At 40.4% G+C, this 22,174-nt stretch overlaps 1 protein-coding gene across 1 annotated transcript in view; it reads left to right on the plus strand.

The window, feature by feature from the left end:
• KIAA1328 overlaps positions 1–22,174 on the plus strand; it is a gene marked incomplete at its 5' end in the record, with an annotated part of 169,047 nt that overhangs the window by 63,788 nt on the left and 83,085 nt on the right. The window contains 1 exon segment of the mRNA XM_082302257.1: positions 4,972–5,091. Coding sequence (XP_082158383.1) covers positions 4,972–5,091 — 120 coding nt within the window.

Genomic DNA, 22,174 nt, shown 5'->3' on the forward strand with positions numbered 1-22,174 from the left:
CTTCAAGGGACTACCTGAGGCAGTGAAGAGAGTTAAGTCTTTGCTGAAACTGCCAACATGATGATAACTAGTCAGGTTTCTAGATGCATGTCCTTAAGCAGAAATTTAAAAAGACCAGTGTTTTGTGACTACTGGGTCATGGTTGCAGATCCCAAAAAACTTTCTTCATCACATCACTGAAAGTTTCTTGTATCTCTACCACAAAGTTCACGTTAATGCTGTCTGATTTAAATTCCAATCCAGTTTGTGTGCGTTTGACTTTTTCTTTCCTTTGATTGCTTTATTCATCTTTGCATATCTCTGTAATAGCTCTGAGTCTCTAGAGAATCTTCCATTGGATATGGGGACTGATGGGACTGCAGCATCTTGTGGCTGAAGATGAGATTAATCTCCTGTGTTCTCTTCTGGCCGTGGATCAGAGAATGCAGCCCTGAGTGAAAGGAGAGTCCCAGCTGAAGCTACAGTCAGGGACTACAGGAATGAGTCATCACTGGGCATCTTGTTTGATGCTTGGGAGGTCTGTTAGGGCTTTTATGCATGGGTGAATGCAGGCAAACTCTGAGCTAATCAGGTGCAAGATGAATCTAATCTGTTAGTGCTGTGCCTGAACTGTGCTAACTTACCCTGCAGCTGCAAGACCTGTGTCCTGGAGCTGGCTTCTGGGGTGTGGGGCTGCTGGGCTGCACCTGTGTGCTCAGACATGCCCAAAGACTCCCTGTGACACAGTTTTCCCATGTGTAAAAAGGGAACAATAGAGCTACTGCCCGACCCGAAAATGCTCTTGGCAAACCAGTGAGGAAAGTGTCACTAGGTGGTGAGTTCTCACAAACACTGAAAATACGGAAGGGCCTTTGTTACTAGATTGATTGCAAAGAATCTCGTTAGCTGTGTTCTCTTCCTTGCTAGTAGATTCTAGAAAAGTTTTTTCCAGCCCCAGTTTGCTGTGATCAGAAGCTGCTTTAAATTTATATATTTTTTAAATAAAGTGAGATAAAACTAAACATTTCTTCTTAAATGATAAAGGCCCCCAAAGAAGTCTTTCTAAGGAGAAGATTCTCTGTCTTCGGGCCCGGTTGTCTTTTTCCCTCTTACAAAAAGTGATACAAGAAAAGCAGAATTTTGGTAAATAGTTCTCATGGAGTAGCCTGGTGTTGGCTTCATTTGGAAACCTGGACCTGAAGAGACCAGCAGTTGTTTGAATTGCTGTAGCATGAACATTGCTTGCAGAAGGATGTGGACGCTGATGTGTAGAATTCAAGAGCTTCTTAGGTAGATGCTGGATGCTCTACACTAAAACATTTCAGATTTTAATTGTATATTCACTTATATTAAAAGTGGGAGTGGAAACAGTGGAGTGGGAACAGTGCAGGAGGTCAGTGGGTGTGCTAGAGACAGGCCCTTTCCCTCCCAGTTTCTGGGGAAGCAGGAACTGTAGCTGTTTGTTCTCCCTCAGCCTGTGGGAGACTGGCAGTATTTCAGCGAGGAGTAAGCTGTGAGTACTTGATGTAGCCATGGAGCCTTAAAGCCTGAGGATTAAGAGTGGAACTGAAGGAAGGGTAGGGTTGAGACTTTGCAAGATGGACAAATACTCCCAGACTGGTGCCTCTTGCTGGAAGAGGTGTCCTCTGCTCCCAGCTCCCACTCCCTCTGCTTGCCTTGTGCTGGATCTTGTGCCTGGCCATCCCTTTCCCTTGCTGGGTCAGTTTGCTCAGGCCCATAGTGAGGGGTCTGGGGTGGCTGCAGAGCTGGTGTGGGTGGAAGGAGCGAGTGGGAGAGTATCTTTGGAAGCAGTTGAACATGAAGTTGGTTGTACCTTCTTGTGAAGCTTCATCCCGAAGGAAAAGCTCTTTGCCTGGCTCCCTGGATATCCATCCCTGGCTTCTGTAAGCGTGTCACCACTGTGTGCTGGCAGCCCCTCTTCTCAAAGCCAACCATCTCCACTGAGGTTATTATCTCTTAAGAGCCACAAATGAGCTCTTAGTTCTTTGATTTACATTCAGTGAAAAAATTAACTAATTTATTCTATAAAATATGTAGTACTTGCAGTATGGCACGTAAATGTGGCTGTTGAAATCCTAACCTTTGCATTTCTAATTTTGATTTTTTTTTTTGTTCCCCCCCTCCACATACAACCTTAATATTTTACTAATAAACTGCATAAAAAGTATTACTCTAATGCATTCAGATGCATATTTCCTGGACATAAAACTACTGTTCAGTGAAATGCCAAGTACCACTTCTCCCAGGTAACTAGCATCTCGCAAATCCAATATTTGTGCTCCTGAACACATGAAGAATTACCTAATGTGTGCATTTAGGTGTATTACTTTTTTTGGAATGCAAATTTATAGGACTATATAACTGTTTTTTCAAACTTACAACATTTTTTTTAAAGCAGATTATGAAAATATTTATAATAACGTATATATTTGTCCAAAGACTGTATTGCCTTAGTAGATGCATGACCTTGTTATATCTGAATGACTTAAATGTTTTTGTGGCAGTGTTGTGTATTGCCCGCCTAATTTGTAGGAGAAAAAAAGAGATCATCTTGCTGCTTTTAGCAAAAAATTCAATAGAATGAGGTAGTAAGGTCTAATATTAAGGCTTTCTTTTTTTTTTTTTTCCCTAAAGAACACATTCTGCAGTAAATGTACCAGCACATTTTTGAGAATTGCCATACTTTCAGCTATTCTGCATATGTCTTAAACAAATGAATTCTTTTTTCATATTCGAAGATTCATGTTTACTTAGTAAGCAAAGCAGGGCTTTAAACTCTTAGACTGTGGTGGCTGTAACAATACTTTACTTAATGTAGAGTGATTGTGTGAATGAACAAGGTTTTAATCTTCTAATGCACCAAGTTTTACTGTGGCTGACCAAATCTCACAAGAATTTCAGGGGCATCTGCCATTCAAGCTTGTGAGCTATTGCCCTCCCCACTCATGACCGCATAACTGGCCCTTGGACAATCAGGATTTGCTTGCATACTTTGCTGATGTTAATTTTGCTTGTCGTGTTTTAAATGAATTTGGCAGTCACATGCAGAAGGTGTACAGTGGCGGTAGTCACATGCACATCGTGTGTACTGTGACGGCTCTGCAGTCTGTGGAGCACAAATGGGGCATCTTTTTAATGGTGCTTGGGAGTGAGGGGCAGTCTTGCCTGGCTTTCCAGTAGGATTGATACTAACACTGTGGCAAGAGTGAGGGTGGCTGCCTGGCCATCACTTGTGCGCCCCAAGGCTGTTCAGGGTACTCATTCCTGGTGCCAGCAGTGTGCTAGCTGGAGGGAGGAGAGGGCAAAATCTGTTTTGTGGGGAAGGGGTTGCTGGAAGCAAAGTGAATTAAGAGGGCTGTAAAAAATTGATAAAGATAGATAGGACTGTCTGTTTTTATATTCTGCCACATAACATGGGTTTAAATGAATTTCCCTATAATTTGTCTTCAAATACCGACATTTAACTCTTAGGCTGTATAAATGAACTGGCTTTTGCTAAAGTAAAATTCATGCCCTGCGTCCAGGCTAATATGTTCACCTACTATAAACATTACTGCCTATGGTTACAACTGGAATAAAAAATTCCTTTTATATACATCATAGCTGGCAGAGACTCCTGAGACCACCACAAATCACTTCAGCCTTTTGGTGCTCTCTGACGAAATGAACTGAAATGTAAAACAGCTCTGGCTTCAGGCAGGCTGGCTCTGGAATGCAATTAGCTTGTTAAGACCATTGTTTGTACCCTCCCATATTTCCAGGTGCTTAGCAAAGGTGTTATGAGAGCTCTCCTGATTGATTTCAACATTGGGGTTTATTAACCTTCCATTCCTTCCTAAAATGTTTTGCTTATTTTCTCCGTAGTCTTATTTAAAGGAAAGAAAACCAACAAACCAACAACAAAAATGAAGCCCTGGCAAGGCCACCCATCCTGGAAAAAGAATAAAGGGGGGTGGGAGGGGGAGGGAAGGAAAGGCAACAAAACTGAACCAAAAAAAAACCCCCTTAGGGTCATAACAGGGAATAACAAAGCAGTGAGTTATTTATGCAGCCATGATTGGCAAAAGTGATTGCAACATGAATTTGCCCAGAAGCAATGATTAGATCATAAAAATGTTAAGGAAATCTGTAACTCAACACCGTTTTATAGATTGAAGAAGTTTTTGTTCCCTACCTTAATTGCAGTGACTTGTTATTAAAGTATTTATTCAGAGTAATCTCTTTGGACAGCGAGCCCTTATCCCATCTGCATGCATAATTAAAAGTGAGGGGGGAGAGAGGGAGCATAAATGGTTTACCATGCTACATGAGCAAGGGAGGGAATTACACAATGACAGGTGAAGAGCAGATTTATCTCCTGTTGGAATTTCAATGCTGCAAGCAAGGCAGGACACTGTTGCTAATATCCTTGCAAACACCAAAGTTGCTGCTTCTCCAGATTACTGTCCAAAAATTATTGCTGGTCTGTAAAAGGCCTGTAGCACTGCATCTGTGACTGAGGGGTTTTGAGCCATTGGTGCTCAAGCAAAGAGATTAGATTTGGGTATGTGGGCTTGTGAATCAATGTCTGTGCTTAAAAATGGACTATTTACTTACTTGGCTGGCTATTTATTTATTTATAAATAAACACTTGTAATGGCTGGCTTTGCTGAATACGAATCAGAGGCTTGTAGTTGTTCCAGCTGAAACAATGTCATCACCTGCCTCCTGCTGCTGTCCCTTTTCTGATGATAAAAGAATTTGGTGCAATTCTTCTTTTTCCACTCTGGGTAGAAAGAAGGTTGTACTTGAACATTCATCTCTAAGCAGATTTATCATCATTAGGCGCTACTCAAACACACGGTACCTGTTTTTAAATTGAACTGTTATGGATCTAAATCAGATTTACACAGAGTAAGTTGGTGTATATTTGGCTATAACTGTTTGCTAAAGAGTGTTTTTCCCTTAACTTCTGATGTCGCACCTCTGCAGCAGCAGTATAGAGAATGCCAAGAACTTTTGAGCCTCTATCAGAAGTACCTGGCTGAGCAGCAAGAAAAGCTATCACACTCCCTTTCTGAACTCAGTGCTGCCAAGGAAAAGGAGCAGAAGGTAAGCTCTCTTTTGCCATCTCCTTTTTTTCTTTAAATGACTTAGTCAAAACATCTTTTTGTTGCTGTAAGTGTATTATCTTGCATCATAAAGTATTGAATCCTATTTTGTGATTGGTTTCCCGTGAGTCCTTCCCTTAATACACGGATTGCAGGAAAACAAACAAAAAAACCCCCACAACTTTTGGGTCAATAATATAGGTGAAGTTAATTGACCATGTTGTAATGGAGTAAGAATCATGGGAACCCACACCTTTGCCAAGGAAAAAGTTAAGATGCTCTTCTGTTTTCTATTCTGTTATTTAAACAGGAAAATAATCGCAGTCACTGAAGATACAGCCTTTCACATTGTGGCTTTTGATGATTGAAAAGGGCATTACAGATGATGTATTTGGTCAATAAAAGCTTTCTCAAGCCTGTAAAGCAGCTCATCTCATTTGAGCTATTTATAGAAGACCTATAGTTCTATATGCAGTTAAAACCAGAAAACGTTGGCTAGGGGATACGTGTTAAATTAAGTGGTAAAATGTTTCTCTGATGTAGGTGCCCAAAACCTTGAGAACATGGTTGCTTGAGATTTTTTTCTGGTAGGTAGGTGCTCGGTTTGCATCCCTGCTGATGGCAGATCATACCCTGGAAGAGAAGACTGCCTATGCAAGTGCTCTACCCCATGTTCTTGCTTGCTGTTCGCTGGTAGCAGCTTCATCTGCAGATCTCCAGAATCCATCTTACATTAAGACCATGCCTTTTTGTAGAGGTTATGCCCGTGATCCTCTCTTCTGCTGGAACAGTCTAAAAGGCTTATTTATAACAGGGCTAGAAGTAAAGCCATCAGCACAGAGTATCCAAAAGGAGGCCTGATTCTGGCGTCAGTGGTTCCCTGCTGTGAGAATTATACAGCAGATCCTGCTTCTCAGGAGACTGGAGACTGTGCAGGAAAGAGTCTTTTGATTCTCTTCAGGAAGCAGGTAGTAATACTCTGACTTCATTGTCATCAGGAGTGGGGTTTTTTTGTCCTGATGATGTGGTTTTTTTAGGGTTTTCTTAGCTTTTCTTTTTTTTTTTTTTTTTTGGTCCAACATTGTTAGACATTGAGCTGGTTGTCAGGCTTTTAATCTTTTGTAAACATTTCATTTCCATTCTTTTGTGTTTATATCTGCCATCCATTTTTGTGATGGCATTGAGTTGAAAACAATAATATCCTTCTCCCAGAATGGGTGATGTCTGTGTTGTTGCTTGTATGGTATGCAGCTTGCTGGGGATCTCCATGGAAAATAGTCCAGAGGAGTCCATGTAGTCCAACAGCACTGTGGCAGCTGTGTTTTGGGTGATGCCAATCCTTCCTTCTGGTTTTGCCCTGAGTGTTTAATCTCTAGTCTTTCAGCTTCAAGTACATTTATCCTATACTAGGTTAGACCTTTGTATTGAGGGATCCGGTGTCATCACATCTACAGGACAAAAGCATGGAAACAGATAATAGGAAACCTTTAGTCCCCTGACTGTCAAATCAGTTCAACAATCCACGTTCATCTCCTCTTGTTCTTCTGTCTTCCTAATCACTCTATCAGTATATACAAAGAGAATTCTTTAAAGTTGTTTTCTGGTTTCATGTGTGAAGTTTTATCAAGCTCATCTTTGATTCCGTTATTTCTTTTCTCTATACTTACAGGTACTTTTATCCACAAATGCAAATTCAGATATTATATCGAGGTTTGCCTTGAAATTTCATTTATGGTTACATACTCTACAGCTCCAGCCTAGCAAGTCTGAAATTACCCTGGTCCTCTTGTTGCATGCAAAGCTTTGTAGGTATAGATAAAAACCTGTCAAAACATGCTTCAACTGGTTTTTCTTGTAGCATGCAAAATGTTTCTGATGTTTCTAGCCTTCCTCTTTAATTTTCTCGTTCTTTTCATTTGGCTCTATAAATGGTTACCATTTTTCACCCAAACAAGCACTTTGTGCTGTTTCTCCTCACAGCTCAGAAACTGTGGAGAGGTGAGCAAGACTGCACCACTCTGTCCGTTCTTTCCCTCACTCACTCCTTCATGGGATAGCTTTCAAAACCCAAGAAAGGTCATTGGGCTGCTTCTTGATGGACTTACCTGTTATTTTCACACATCATTTAATACCTGAACTATGAGCTCTCACTGTCCTGATGGGTCTCTTTGTTCTATTTCAGTGTTGTATTAACACAGTAGTTCAGGCCGGCATTGTTCTGTCTGCCTGGATGGGGTCTGTCCCAGGGGAAACACAACAGGGAGGGATTTTTGAGATGAAAGGATTGGAAGAGGACAGACCCAGAACACTTTCCTGCTGTTCTGACTGCTGCCCATGCCAGTTCTTATTGCCCTGCTGAAGCTTTTGTGCTCTCCCTTTCTGTTTTAAGGTGGACTTTTACAATAGCCACCTTACTGAAATATTAGGCTAATGAAAGTCTTCCTGAGTTTTGTTTGAATCCAGATGCATTTGAAATATTTTCCTTGCTCGTTTTTGTCTGAGTTGAGGAAATCCTGGATTTGTCTGGGTTTAAAGAAAGACAACTAGTTTGCTACATAGTTTTGTCCTCGTAGAACTGTCTAGGAGACATAATCAATGTTTCCTGTTTTAGGACACTGCTGATCTTACTGGGGTGTCTGTATTTGCATGTGCGATGTTGTTCCGATTTTCCCATGTCTTGCAGAAACCTTGGACAGCACTGTTGTAGTATGTAATGAAGCACTTCTTTGTTCTGCCTATTTTGAGCTGTTCTTTCTTGTTTCTGTTCGTTTTCCTTACTTGTTTGGAGTAATTTCCAGAGCTACACCTCTATCTTAACACCTCCTGCTTCTGCTTTCACGTGCCTATCTCCCTCATTCTTATCCTACCATAATGCTGATCATGAGCTACCACTTTCCCCTGGGCTTAGACAGGTATTTGAAAACATCTCCTTTCAGTGTTTAAGTGCCGGGTTTTCTGTCAGGATAAGATAATTAACAAGTAAAGAGAACTGCAGCATTACGAAACATCGATGGCATCCTTGTAAAAAGAGGTGGAGTTCTATAGGATGTAAACGACTGCAGTAGCTGTGTGCATGTGGCTGAAATGCAGCCCTGGTTTGTAGCTGTACTGAACTAATGCTGATGCTTTGGTGTGGACTTTTTATTTTTGTCTGTTTTAGTATCACCTAACGATAGCAGTAACTCTGAAACCATGTTTTTCTCTTAGCTAATATTGCTTCGTTATAATGAAAGTCAGCCCTCAAAATGTGAAGAAGCATCCTGGTAGTAGTGAAATAAAATTGCTGGGAAGATGGTGGTAAGATGATTTAAGTCAGAACCCTCATGGAGTCAATAATCAGTAACTGGAACATGGAACTTCCGTTTTTTTGTGAGATAAAGTTAATTCCATTTGAAAAGATACTTAAGGTGACATGAATTGAATTATTCAAACTGGCCTTCTCAGCATTAACTCTAGGTTAATATCTCATGATGCCTCTGGTTTCATTATAGGAGTTTTAAGTACATAACTTTTTATAATAAATTCAATACCTAGAAGCCGAACTGAAATTGGTTTACCTTCTACCAACCCATAAAAAGAAGCATTAATTGTAAAGTGAATATTAAAGTGGTCACTAAAGTTGACTCAGATTCAGAGAGATAGCACTTTGGTAAAGGAAGAGCTTTACTGCAAAATAGGCTTCTGCCTTGCTGTTAATAGAAAATATAATTCATATTAAAATGCAGTTAAACTTTTCTATCAAAAATGATTTTTGGATATACTCTCTGCAGCGCCCAAATGTTCAGTCTTTGTCATTTTCAGAAGCTTTACACAGACATGTAAAGAAAATTGCCCTTGTTCTAGGTAATCATGTCTGACCTAGTTTATATACTTGCTACTTTACTGCCATCTCAAACAGTGGCAAGAATCCAGTTTGCTTTGGCAAGTTCTGGCTGATGAATCTGTAGATGTTTTGCAGTGTAGGCTGGGACTTGAGGCTCTGAAGTTGGACAGGCAGGTAAGTTTCTGCAGAACTGGGGTTCTTGAGCTCTATCACCTTAAGGAAGGATAATACCTGTGGTCTCGGCACTGCTTATTAATGTTAATCTTTGAATTTACAAGTACAGCTGGCAGAGTTTGTTTCTTATTTGTGGAAGATTACCAACACATCTGCCAATTCCCTTGATTCACGAAGATTCTTGTGTGTGTGTGTGTGTGTGTGTGTGTGTGTGTGTGAGGCTTCAGTTCTTCCTTGTGTAGAAAAAGCATGGATATGGAGTGGGATTATAAATGGAAGGGAATATCAAGAATTTATTTTCAATGGTGTATCATTTCCCCTCTCCCTCTGTGTTCTGATGTCTGCCTCCTCTTTTGGGGGGTCTGCCAGTGGCCTTCATCAGGAGGAAGGTACTGTTCAATGCTAAGCACCATGCAAGCATCCTGAAAGACATGGTCTGCTTTGGACGTATTGTAAAATCCTAACAAAATTGACTTTTGGGAAGGCTTTTTTTTTTAACCTTTTTTTTTTTTTAAAAAAGTTGCTATTTCTCTTTTATCACTTCTTAAAAATTGTTGAATGCAGTTGTATCACTTCACAGTAAAATCTGAAAAAAGCCATAAGCCTTGCTTTTTTTTCATATTGGAAAATAAGATTCGTGTCCTTTTTTTTTTTTTGCCTTAATAAGGATGATTACATATTAAAACTTCAAACGTTACTTACTTGATTTATTAATTTTTTTTCTTTGACAAAGTTATCGAAACACACCAATCTTCAGAAGCCTTTCTGTCCCTAAACTTCCCCAGTTCGATTTTTTTTCCAGCACAGGTCACCTTTAAACACATTCTTAGCTTGCTTAAAGAAAAAAAAAAAAATCCCACACATGCAAAGGGTTTTGAATGCTATAAGGTAAACCTGCATGATAGAATTGACTTTGTCTGTTTACCCAGCTGTATGGGAACAATGGATGAGCCCATCTGAAAGATACTTGAAAACTGGGATAATAAATAAAGAACTAATTTGAGTCGGGACTCAAGGGTATTGGAATAATTTTGCAAGGCCAACAGAGACAGTTTTAGCATGAGTAACTGTCAGGAATAGCCTTGCCTTACCTGTGTTACTTTCTGCAAATCCTCTGATCTCTCTCTGTGCCTCTCTTATCTGTAAAAATGAGATAATGTTTTTATCCTCATTCTTTCTGTTTTTTTACTGAGAATGTCAGATTTCGGGTGCTTTTTCATGGGTGTTCAAAGTGATTAGCAGTGATATTTTAAACATAGGGTGGTCTAGAATAGACTACCCTATAATAACATGAAGAAAAATAATGTTTTTTTCCCTTTTACCTCTAAGATACAAGGTCATAGTTCATTTATCTGTCTTTTCTAACAAATGTTAACACTGAACAGGAATGCAGATGGATATAAATATTTAAGCAAAAAGGAAATATCAGTATTGCAATACCTGTGTGTTGCTAGCATTCACAACAGAATTCCACCCACTCAATCCCCTGGAATGTGTGCCAGAGTAGAACTGTTCGGCTCACCCTGTCTATTTTCTTGATGTGGATGACACTGTATTCCTAGTGATAAGCACTTCACTCTCGACTCACTCAGTTCACTGCTTAACTGAGATTGGTGCCAGTTCACCATCTCTTTGTTCTACAGTCTTTAATCAGCCTTGTCTCTAGTCTTCTTAAGATATTTTGATTTTCCTTTTGTTTTCTTTGAATATGCCTCTCTCAGTTTTATCCATTTAGCTTTAAAAACTGTCCCTCCTGTGGAAATCTTTCCTTGGGTGAACTGTCGTGTCTGGTGTATATTTTTCTGTTGGGGGATAAATATGGAAAGAAGACAGTGCCTTTCTTTCCATTCTCCAAGATCAAAACATCCTCTTGGCTTTGTAGGCTTCTGATGATACTGTTATACTTGTGAAACATCACCTCTGGATTTATACGAGCGTTTAAATTTGCAGCAGAACTTCCTGTCCTTGAGAAGCACTTTGCAAACTCTTAGATCTGATATTGCAATTTCTTCAGTCTAACTTGTAGTGGCTCTTGGGAGAATGCATTGTGGCCATACTCACCAGCATCCTCTCACTTTGAAGCGGGAGTAAGGCTTTCTTCAGTGGATTCAAGGCTGCATACGAATGCACTTGCTGTCAAAGATTTTGTATTATGCTACAGGCCGTGAGGAAGGAAACTTCTGTTCTATCCATCACTTTGTGGAGTTGCTGTTTACCTGGCAGTCATTAGGAGTGTAGCTACCTAGCGATACGCTGGCACTACTGTTGTATAGTCCATTTGACCTATGCATGTGCCCTTTGATTCAGCAGTATTTAGCCTTTTTCAAAACTTGAGACTTTTGAAAATCAGTTTCTCATGTACTTACATCCTCAATTCACCAGTTCCCAGTTCCTAGACGTGTCTGATTCCTCCAAGTGTGGCATGTCTTTCATATTGTCATTAACATTACCTTCCTGAACTTCAGGAAAATTGTTCCTGGCAGCTTTCAAAGCCCAGTTGAACCAGGAACCTAATATACTTTGAAGCTTGCCTTGTTTTGGTGAGGTGTAGACCAGATAACTACCACAGTACCAATCCAACTTGAATTTTTCTGTGACTGTTGTATATTCTCTCGTCACCCGCCCTTCAAGAGGGAGATCATTCCGTGAGAACATATTTTGGTAAAAAGTGAAAATGCTTCTGGGCCAGTCCAACAGTTGGAATCCTATTTCTGAAAATGCAGACAGTTAGAGTTGTCATTTCTTGCTGTTGAAATGAATATAGTCTGTAGCTCATCTAGGATTTCATAATCTAAATACCTTTATTCATCACTGTAGATTACAGATAGCGTGATATAAGCGATTACTATATTGAAAGATAAATTGCTTGCCATCTCTTGCCTGCAAAGCACACATTTTTGTGTGTTGATCAGGGTGTTTAATTAGAAGTGTCTTTATTTAATGAAAGCCAGGTGATTATCAGTTCAGGACACTAAAGGTTGGTCTTTGTATGGCAGAAAGATTTTTCATGAGAGCCGAGGGTGTAATTTTCTTTCAGCTAAGAAGGTGGGAATTCGTTATCTGTCTGTACCAGGATGATTGCCTGCAGAAATATCTCTTCGAGTTAGTTCTGAATACCCTAAGATTTAGCTTGAGTCTTTCATTTTGAGCTGCAAAATGTTCAAACTTAAAGTTTTTCTGATGCATAGTTTGCCATTTGAAGTTTGTAAGGAGTCTCCTTCTGGGATTTTACCCACCATAGGACAAATTTCTTAAGTTCTTGAGACAGTTGGACTCATCTCCTTATATAAGCAGAATGTAACTGGTGAGGTGGCATCAGCACAGACCATGCATCCACAGCATTTACTGCAAGTCTGCATACATATTGCATGTGATTTTTGGTTAACAGTAGCATGTTTACCTGTCTCTGATCCAGTGAATGCATTAAATATCATTGCATAACAATTTTTGGTTTGAAACTGTGCTTTCAGATTTTGGAATGTGGGTAGAAACAGATCATGTAGACATTCAGAGCCATCATGTGCCAAAGATGTTTCATAGTACTGTCAACAGAAAAAGGGGTACATGAGTTTCTCCTGTCTATGCAAGAAAATGGTCGATCTGAAACCAAAGTATTCAAAGCTACCCACACATCTGCATGGGCTCTCAGGCTGACTTAGTTACTTACTAAGATTTAGAGTGCAGGAAAGCAAATGATGTCCTCTGACCTCTCTTGGAAGTCTGGATTACCTTGAAGTTGGTCTCTGCCTTGAAATAAAGTAATTTCTCATTAATCTTTAATAGATGCATTTAATTCCATGTTAAATCTTTCCCCATCTGTTCTCCATAAATGGTAGCAAATCTATTGACTGGAGCAGACCAAAAAAATCCTTTAGGATGTCTTCTGTTTTCTGGTGTGTAATTTCAAAAACTCCTCTTACTCTCTGGAGCTGAGTCATGACCATCAGTACCTTAGTTGTACGATGCATCTGATGAACGTCTCTGCTCTAAAACTTCAGAGGAATTGTTGCAGTGGGGTCTCCTGCAACATCCATAGGCAGCGAGAACCCATGGAAAGAAATAGGGAGTGATTCTTGATAGAAGTTTCAGAGATCTTTATTTTCCAGCCACATGGCCGGGGGACTGCCGAAAAGACTCCGGAATCACCGGACAACCAGGGTCCTCCCCGGGAAGGGAACACAAAATAACCAGTGGGGAACAGGATTAGGGTACATGTGACCAGGGAGCAGGGAGACCCTGTGCCTAGGCCATGCCTCTAGCCCAGGGTTCCCTCTCCCAGGACCCCATGGCAGGGGGGAGGAACCCCAACAAGGAATTTTCACAAAGAAGACCTGCTTGGTGGATTAGGCTGGAGATGGTGTCTACCTGGAATTTAGTAAAGCAAAGTAAAGTAAAAAGAAGACCCTGTCTTCTGCAACATTCTCCTGGAGAAACTGGCTGTTCATAGCTTGGATGAGTGCACTGGTGACTAGGGAAAAAAAAATAGCTGGATAGCCTGACCCAAAGAGTGTTGGTGAATGGAATTACATCCAGCTGGGGCTGGTCACTAGTGGTGTTCCCCAGGGCTCAGTACCAGGACTAGCCCTGTTTTTTATCTTTATTGATGCTCTGAATGAGGGAATCAAGAGCTCCCTCAGTCAGTTTGAGAAGAACACCAGGTTGGGTGGCTGGAGGGCAGGAAGGCTCTGCAGAGGGATCAGGACAGGCTGGATCCGTGGGCCAGGGCCAAGTGTGTGAGGTTCAACAAGGCCAAGTACCGGCCCTTGGGTCACAACAACCTCCTGCAGTTCCAGGCTGGGATAGAATGGCTGGAAAGCTGCTGAGTGGGAAAGGGCCTGGAGGTGCTGGTTTTCCATGGCTGAACATGAGCTGGAGTGTGGCCAGGTGGGCAAGAAGGCCAATGGCACCGGGCTTGTGTCAGCAGCAGTGTGGCCAGCAGGACCAGGGCAGTGCCCATCCCCCTGTGCTGGGGGCACTGGTGAGGCCACATGTCAAATCTTGGGTTCAGTTTTGTTTCCTCATGGCAAGAAGGACACAGAGGTGCTGGAGCATGTCCAGAGAAGGGAAGGGTCTGGAGCACAAGTCCTGTGAGGAGCAGCTGAGGGAGCTGGCGGTATTCAGACTGGAGAAAAGGAGATTTGGGGGACCTTCTCACGTGCTGCAATGACCTGAAAGGAGGGTGTAGCTAGGTGTGGGTCAGTCTCTTCTTCCAAGTAACAAGGGACTGGACAAGAAGAAATGACCTCAGGTTGTGCCAGGACAGATTTAAGTTGGATATGAGAAAAAATTTCTTTGCCGAAAGAGGGGTCAATCATTAGAACAGCCTGCCCAGGGAAGTGGTGGAGTCACTTCTGTATCCTGCAAACATACGGAAGATGTGTAGATGTGGCAGCTGGGGACGTGGTTTAGTGGTGAGCATGACAGTGCTGGATTAACGGTTGGACTTCATGATCTTAGGTGTCTTTTCCAACCTAAAGGGTTGTTTGCTTCTGAGAACCTTGGTCCTTTCTGTGACTAGGTCAAGGACCTACTCTTGCAGGCTTTCACTTTTAAACCTCAGCAGAAAAGCTTTTATTCACAGTCATATTGAGAACATCATTTTAGTCAGGAACCATTTAAGTTCATGCTAACAGAGAATGAGACTGAAAATTTTAATGGAGAGTTCGTCTCATTAAGTGAGAGCACAAGACTGCAAAGGTAGTTGCCTGTGAGCAACTGAAGTCACTCTTTTGGATGTTAAGTGACAGCTGTGGAGACCATTTTTTTCCTGAGATCCATATGCCGCTCATATAAAGCGCAGCATTCCACAGTAAATGTGGCTTCTTTTTGAATACTTATCCTTCAGAACTTGTTCAGCTAGGCACTCTGGGACTCCTTGTCATTTGTGGTTTTGGTGTATTTGAGAGTGTCCCTTGTAGTGGGTGTGTACGTTTAGGCATGGGGTTGAAGGAGACAGAATAGTTATTTTTAGCTGTAACTTTTGCATTAGGTGTGAGCACACTTCCTTGGGGTCCCTGGAGATCTTGAGGTTGGGAGGGATAGAGGACCTGGGATGCACAGTGGTGTTCTTGTATCAGCAGACATGTGGGAAGGACTTGCTTCTGACCAGCACTGCCAGTGCAAAGAGCCTCCTGTTCTGTGTATGTGGGTGCATGTGCAAACATCACGTGAATGAATACACTGACTTGTAAGTAACCTTGTTTTTAGCAAACCCTTATTTAGCACCCATTGAAGACACAAACTTATGGCTGAAACATCACAAGTTCAACATTCCCACTTGAACTGATATGCATGTAGCAAGCTTTGAATATAATACCCTCTCTGGTTGTGTGACTACAATATTTTCTACTTTTTCTAAATCTTAACACAGAAATAAGTCCCAGATTAATTAATTAATTTATTTATAACTTGGACATTCTGGTTAATCAGCTGATGTCAGCCTTTTGAAACATTATCTTATGCCCTTACTATAGATTCCAAAGGTTCAGGTAAAATCAGAGCCAGGAATAGGTCTGGAGGTAGTCCTTTTTACTTGCAGAAATGAGAGCTCAGAAACACATTTAAAAAGGTCTTTAAATATTTAGGCCATTGTTTTTCATTTTTTTCCATGGGAATATCATTAATGGGACATGAGAAGTTTTGATTAATATTTTTCATTACTTGTGCTGACTATGAGAATTCTGCATGCAAGTGTGCAGCTGGGACTGCTACTGTGGTCTACCAGGTAGGTGAGGGCTGGCAAGCAGATGAATTGGGATCTAATTCTGTTCTGTTGCTGTATTGCCATCAAGTTATTTAATTGCTTTCTGGATTAGCTTGTGGCTCTTTAAATAGGAGATGGTGCCCAGTGTTTGTTAGAGAATGTAAGCTCAGTGAATTTAAAATGCTGTGTAAATGCAAAGTTGAATTGTAGGTCTAGTTGTAAGATAATGTAAGGAGAGCTCAGTTAGCAAGTACTCAGCATGGGGAAAACTCCTCCCTCCAGTGTTGTATGATATAAGGGAGATGCGTATGGTATGATCCATTTCATGGATGTGTTTATTCATCAGAGGTAAAAAGAATCACATCATCTGAAATGGGAGAATATGTGCTTCTGTGAGTAAAATACAAGAAGAAAACACTGGAGTCCTTTATTAGGTAGATGCACCCCTATGCATTTTTATTATCAGTTTATTTAACGATTAATTATACTATAACAGTTTACAGAAAACACTGTGGTTGTAATAGTGTGCTTATTTAAAAAGAAATAAATTTGGAGGACTACAGATTTGCTTTATAAAAAGTATTTGAAAACTTGCAGCTTTTCCCTTTCAGTGCTTTGTCAGTCAAGCTGTGTAACTTGGTGGACATGTACGTTTTGGAAAGTTGCTCCCTGATTCCTTCTTTGTCATGATGAGTAACAGCAATGTCAGTCACTCTTGGGTCCCTGTGTACATGGCAAGAGTGAAAGTGTGGAACACCTGCAGAAAGTTACTCAAATCCAGCAGGTGATTCACTTTAGATGAATCTGGGCATCTTCTTTCCAAAGTCCTTATTATTTTTTATTAAATATCAGGATATTCTGTTTACTTTTTCATGAATGTTTAGATGGCATAATCACTAAGATAACGAACACTGCACATAAAGTGGACAACCCTAAGTAGTAAGAACCATTTTTTTTTTCTGGTCTGGCTTGATTTTCAGAAATATTATTAAGGCTCTTTACATGTTGAACTAATCCCTTCTCTTAAAATTAATAAGTACTTTAAGTATTCCTTTTAATTTGTCTTCAAACTGTTGGGTCCATAAGTCTGCACTTCTGTATGGGAACAAATTCCAGATAGAAGGCTGCCAAACAGACCTGGCAAAGTTAGGGATCTTCATTACTCACTTTTAACCTAATAGAAGCAAGTTAAAAGATTGAACTAAGAGATTAGTGGTTCTGTTAAAATAAACACTAAATAAAAAGTTTAAGGATATTGTGAAAACACTTTGAAATGTCAGAAACACTGTAAAGTGGAGGGCTGGTCATTTTTTAAATTATCAAAAGCCTAGGAGAAACCTCTTCTTACTTTGGGTGTGATCACCAATTTTCTTTTCTCTCTGTGTTAGTGAAGAATCTTTACATATCATGGTTTGATAGACAGGTTGACCTGAGTAAGAGCTAAAGTGGAAGTTGGCATCCATCACAGTAAGATGCACTATTTCACCATCGTAGGGGGCAGAAAAAAAGTTTATCCTGGGGGCATCTGTGAGCACATAAGGCTCAGTTATTTGGATGGCAGATGCTGTTTGAAGTAGGGAACATCTCACTGTATGTGCTAGCAGGCGTGAACTGGTGCAAGGCCAGTAAGTTGTGGGTACATGTGACAACCCTCTGGGAACAGGAGGCCACTGTTCCCTTGGTGCCTGCACAGAGCCAGGCACAGACCTGGGAGGTGCTGCTGTCAGCACAACCATCACCACTGTGGGTTTGGAAAATTTCCTTTCTTTGATGGTTGTATTGAAGTAATGAAGATTTAGACACCTCTAACAGAAAGCTGTTCCTCCCAGAAACTGGTCCTCACAGTTACAGTTTTTACATGTATTTATCTCTTTTCACAAAGGGGCAATTAAACTCCCATAAGTCTGCCAAATTTATTACATTCTGTCTACCTAAATATTTCCTGTCATTTCAGTTGAATGTGGCATTTTCCGGTTCTTTTTATCTTGTGACTGCTTAACTGTCACACGTTCTTTCTGAGCTGGCTAAATGTCGAGGGTGGAATAAATTATTACTCACATACTGTTATTTGTATAACTGTACTATTTGGATTGGGGACCAATATCCTCTTGTATTAGGTATGCATCTGAATTTGAATCTGAATGATGGCCACTGTTCCAAAGAAGTCACAATGTTGATGTGTTGAAGCATTTTTTAAAAATCAGTTGGATATGAAAGCTGCTTTGAAGATAAATGCAGCATGATTAAATTAAGTATTACTTACTGATATATATTTCTTGCATAAATTTGATTTTCTATTTACATTGCTTCCTGAAAATGCCATTGTTAATAGAGTTCTGACATCTTATTTCCCTTATTGCTGTCTCAGTAGCATTTTATTTCTGATGCTTTAATAACTCAGTGTAGACTGAAAGGATAAAACTGAGGGAATTGACTGAACTAATTAGACCCTGATTTGTCTGGCTGTCCAGCGCCTGACAAACGTGTCTTTGACATAAACAGAATAAAACATTTCTGCCATTAGCCACTTACAAATATCTATTTTGGCAGAGCTTTGAAACTATTTAATTCTCAGGGCATATTGTGCTGGGTAAGGAACCAATTCAGGATTTTTCTTTTGCCATTGTGACTCCCCCTTCCTGTCTGTGTCGAAATAGAGTCATATTTAGTAGCTTCACAAAAACTCAAAAACAGTTAATGCAGTTATCACCCTAACAAACTGAGTATTTCTGAGAAAGTGGAAATGTTCCCATTTCAGTTTCTGGTTAATGACACACTTGAGTATGGGATCTGAAATGTCAGTCTTTGTATTTTCAAACCTGTAGAAACTTGAATAAAGCTTATACATAAGAGCAATCAACTCTTATAGCAGTAGGCTAAATATCAATTTCTGAAAATAAATTTTATAGGAATCTATTCTCCAGACAATTTGACTTTTAAATGTTTAAAAATGTGACATCTTTATATAAGTGAATATAGATTGAGGCAGGAGCTATAAAAACTTGAAGTTTCCATGCATCACCTACTTTTCACCATCACCTGTTAAACAGCACAACTGGATACAATGTGGCTTTACTACTTTCCTTGCAATAATTTACTGCCCCTCTGACCTATAAACAGATAACCATTAGCATGACTTGATACTGTTAGATGTTTGGATACATTCTCAGGTGTAATTCACGGTTTTAAATATTGTATGTGTGGAAGGTTTTATAACCCAGCATTTGGAAGACGGCAGCATTACATTTCCTTGCGCAGTGTTTTGGGAGTAATGATTTGTCACTGCAGCCTTGTTACAGGGCTTCCTGAGTGAGCATCTTCTCACCTCCTCCTGAATTGTTGTATCCTTATGTAAGGACCATTGAAAAATTCATTAAACACCTTCCCTTTTGTCATTGCTTTCTTTGAGGGTGACTTCACTGCAGTCTGCATGCAGAAAGTTTTTGGTGACCTCAGTTATTGATTTACACTTACAACTTCATTGCAATAAGGGGGGGGGGGGGGGTGGAATTTGGGAGTGAATGTAAGTGGGTCCTTGTCCTGCATCTGCTACTGATTCACTCTGTGACCTTTGGGTAATGACTTCAGCTTTCTGTGCCTAAGCTCACTATTTGTACAGTGAGGTCAACAGTGCTTCCCACCAGCGCTTGTAAAGCTTTTCAAGTTCTGTGCTTGAAAACCACAAGAACAAAGCACCGTCAGGATTCATAATGGCATTACTCCCTTTGCACCAAAGTCCTCTATTGAAATAAGAACAGTTGGGCTGGGGCAAGAGTGGTGAATCAAGTCTGTAATCCCTTTTCTGGTTTTGAGATATAAAATAGCTGTAAGAAGTGTTCATGCAAAATGGAAAACCATTTAAATGCCAGCAGGGTTTATTAGACACCTCAGGTTGCTGCTTTTGAGCACTGTGTCTCATTTTGGTCAGAAATAAGGTGACACATTGGTCAGAACACCAGGTGATGCATGGGTTTTCACATCTAATTAAACTGAGGGTGCAGTATTGTGCCTGAACTGTGCCTGTTAATGGAAATCAAAGGGTTAGCACCGGGTACAGGTGCTGACTAGGTAGTGAGCTAATGACCAGTGAGCACTTGGTAAGGTTCATTTCATCATTGTTCCAGTCAGTTATTTAAAAAGGTTAGGGGCAGGGGAAGTAATCTTCAAGCATGTCAGCTGAAAGGGGTGTACCCTTTGAGGAAGAATGCAACCCTTTGAGGAAGAATGCATGGAAGGATCTTGAATGACTAGCTGAACACTGTATGTTAGTGAGACCTCAGGTGCTTAATCCTCATTTCTTTTATGAACTTAGTTTTTAAAGCTTGTTTTAGGACATAATTGAGAAGAGGGCTCATAGTAGTCAACAAATACTTTACTTGGTAAGCCAATATGGATTAAGAATGATTGAAGATAATCAGAAGACTTCTGACATTCACGTAATGTTTACCTAAAGCACGCATTGTGACTTGTTTGTTACAGAAGTTATTATCTGGAGATTAACAGTGAATGGGTGAAATGGGAATATAAGACCAGAATGAGAAAAAGACAAAGGGTAGGAACAGGGAGATGTGTTCAAGTGGAAGAACAGGGAGGTGACGTAGCCATGCTCTGTTGATACTTGTGAACTATGATAATGCTATTTCAGTAGGTATTTCCAGAAGAAGAATACATCCAGGTTATTGTTTCTTGAGAGGGTAATCTTCTAACATAGGCATTGTGAAGAATATCTGTAAGTGCATGTAGTGTTGGTAAGAGGGCTTTGTGGATATCCAGACTTGATATTTCTCTCAAACTTGGAAGAAATTCTGTCACTTATTCTATAAGTAAGGGTAAGTATGTGCATTTGCTACACAGCAGGTGTCTTCAGTTTGCCAAGTTCAGCTGCCCATCAAAGATGAGATCATTTAATTAAAAAAAGGCTTTTATACATTTGTGGTAAGCTGTAGAGACAATGTGGGTAGGGAATAAAATGATTGGAGGAGCAGTAGAAAGTATGCAGCACAGGTCAATGAGAGGTCCTCTGTAATGACAGTAATTGTTGGGAACATTTTAAAATACACTTAATCAGTATTGGGATTAAAAAGATTTAATATCTGACAGGCAGAAGTTTGTACATAGCTGTGATTAGAGAGCTTGCTTAGGCAGTGGAAGATCTCTGCTGAACTAGTGAAGATTGGGTTAAGGTCTGACTGTGGCCCAGTTTTACATCTTTAAGGTTTTGGAGGCATGTTGGGATTTGGTGTTGCTGTTATGCTGCATTACTGAATTGAAATTAGTTTTTCATACATCAGAAGCAAGTACTGCACACTTGTAGTTTTACTGAAATATTAATAAAAAAAAAGTCCTTTCATTCCTCAAATGCTCTTAAAATGTTCTTTCTAACAAGATAATAACTGTAACCTAACAATTTTATATGCATAACCTTTTGTAGGCCATGCAGCGTGTGCAAGCAGAAATGGTGGGTTGTAAAAAATTAGTGTGGTTGTTTGTATTGTGTTAGTGTTTCGAAGATCAAGCTTCATTCTATTAGGGATAGCATAAATATTAAAGGAAGATACAGATTTCTGGCCCATGCTGCAATTTTGCAGGAGCCCAGCTTGATGCTCATACCTGTGTATGGCTCTTTACTGGGCAGTCTGGTGGCGTTCTGGGCAACAGGGTCCTTAGCCTGGAAATACGTACTGACAGCCAAGGGAGCTGTCAGGTTTTGTGAACTGCTGTAATAAACTAGAAACAAAATTCAGATTATCTGCTTTATTTGTGTCACTGCAGAGGTGCTGGAAAATGGAGGGGCCACAATCATCAGTCTTGGAGTCATTTAGGCAGGTGCTGCACATGTAAATAAGACAGAGTTCCTGTCCTGTCCAGTTTATGGTTTGGGGTGCAAGCAGCAGAGAAATGAAAGAAAATTACGTAGTGGTGGTAGCAGAGATGGAGAGACAAGGATGTCCACAGACCATATTGCCCTATGCTTGCTGGGAGCACAGTGGTGCTCTGTGCCTGCCTTACTGTTATCTTCTAGCAGTAGTAACCAGCAGTTGTTGTTAGCCCTAGTGGGGCTTGCTATTCTGATTACCGTCTTGCTTTTTTCCCCCTCAGCTTGGATTCCCATGTAGTTTTAGCAATATTCTTGTGGAGAACTGTTAGAGCAAGATACGAAGCGAATGTTTTATGGCAGTTCAAATTTGTGCTGGAAAATGGCTTAAAGCATTCTCTTTTAACCTGAGCACTTAGTACAATATTTGTGGCAATCAAGAATGCAGGAAATGAGGATGCTTTGTAGCAGAGTTAATGAAGAAGATTCCAGTGTGTGCAAACCCTTGGCTGCAGTTACGCTAGTGCTCAGAAGGTGCTTATTTTCCTGTCTTTCAGTAAGTCCTTCCC

The sequence above is a fragment of the Coloeus monedula genome (assembly GCF_965178545.1).
Source record: "Coloeus monedula genome assembly, chromosome: Z".
NCBI lineage: Eukaryota > Metazoa > Chordata > Aves > Passeriformes > Corvidae > Coloeus > Coloeus monedula.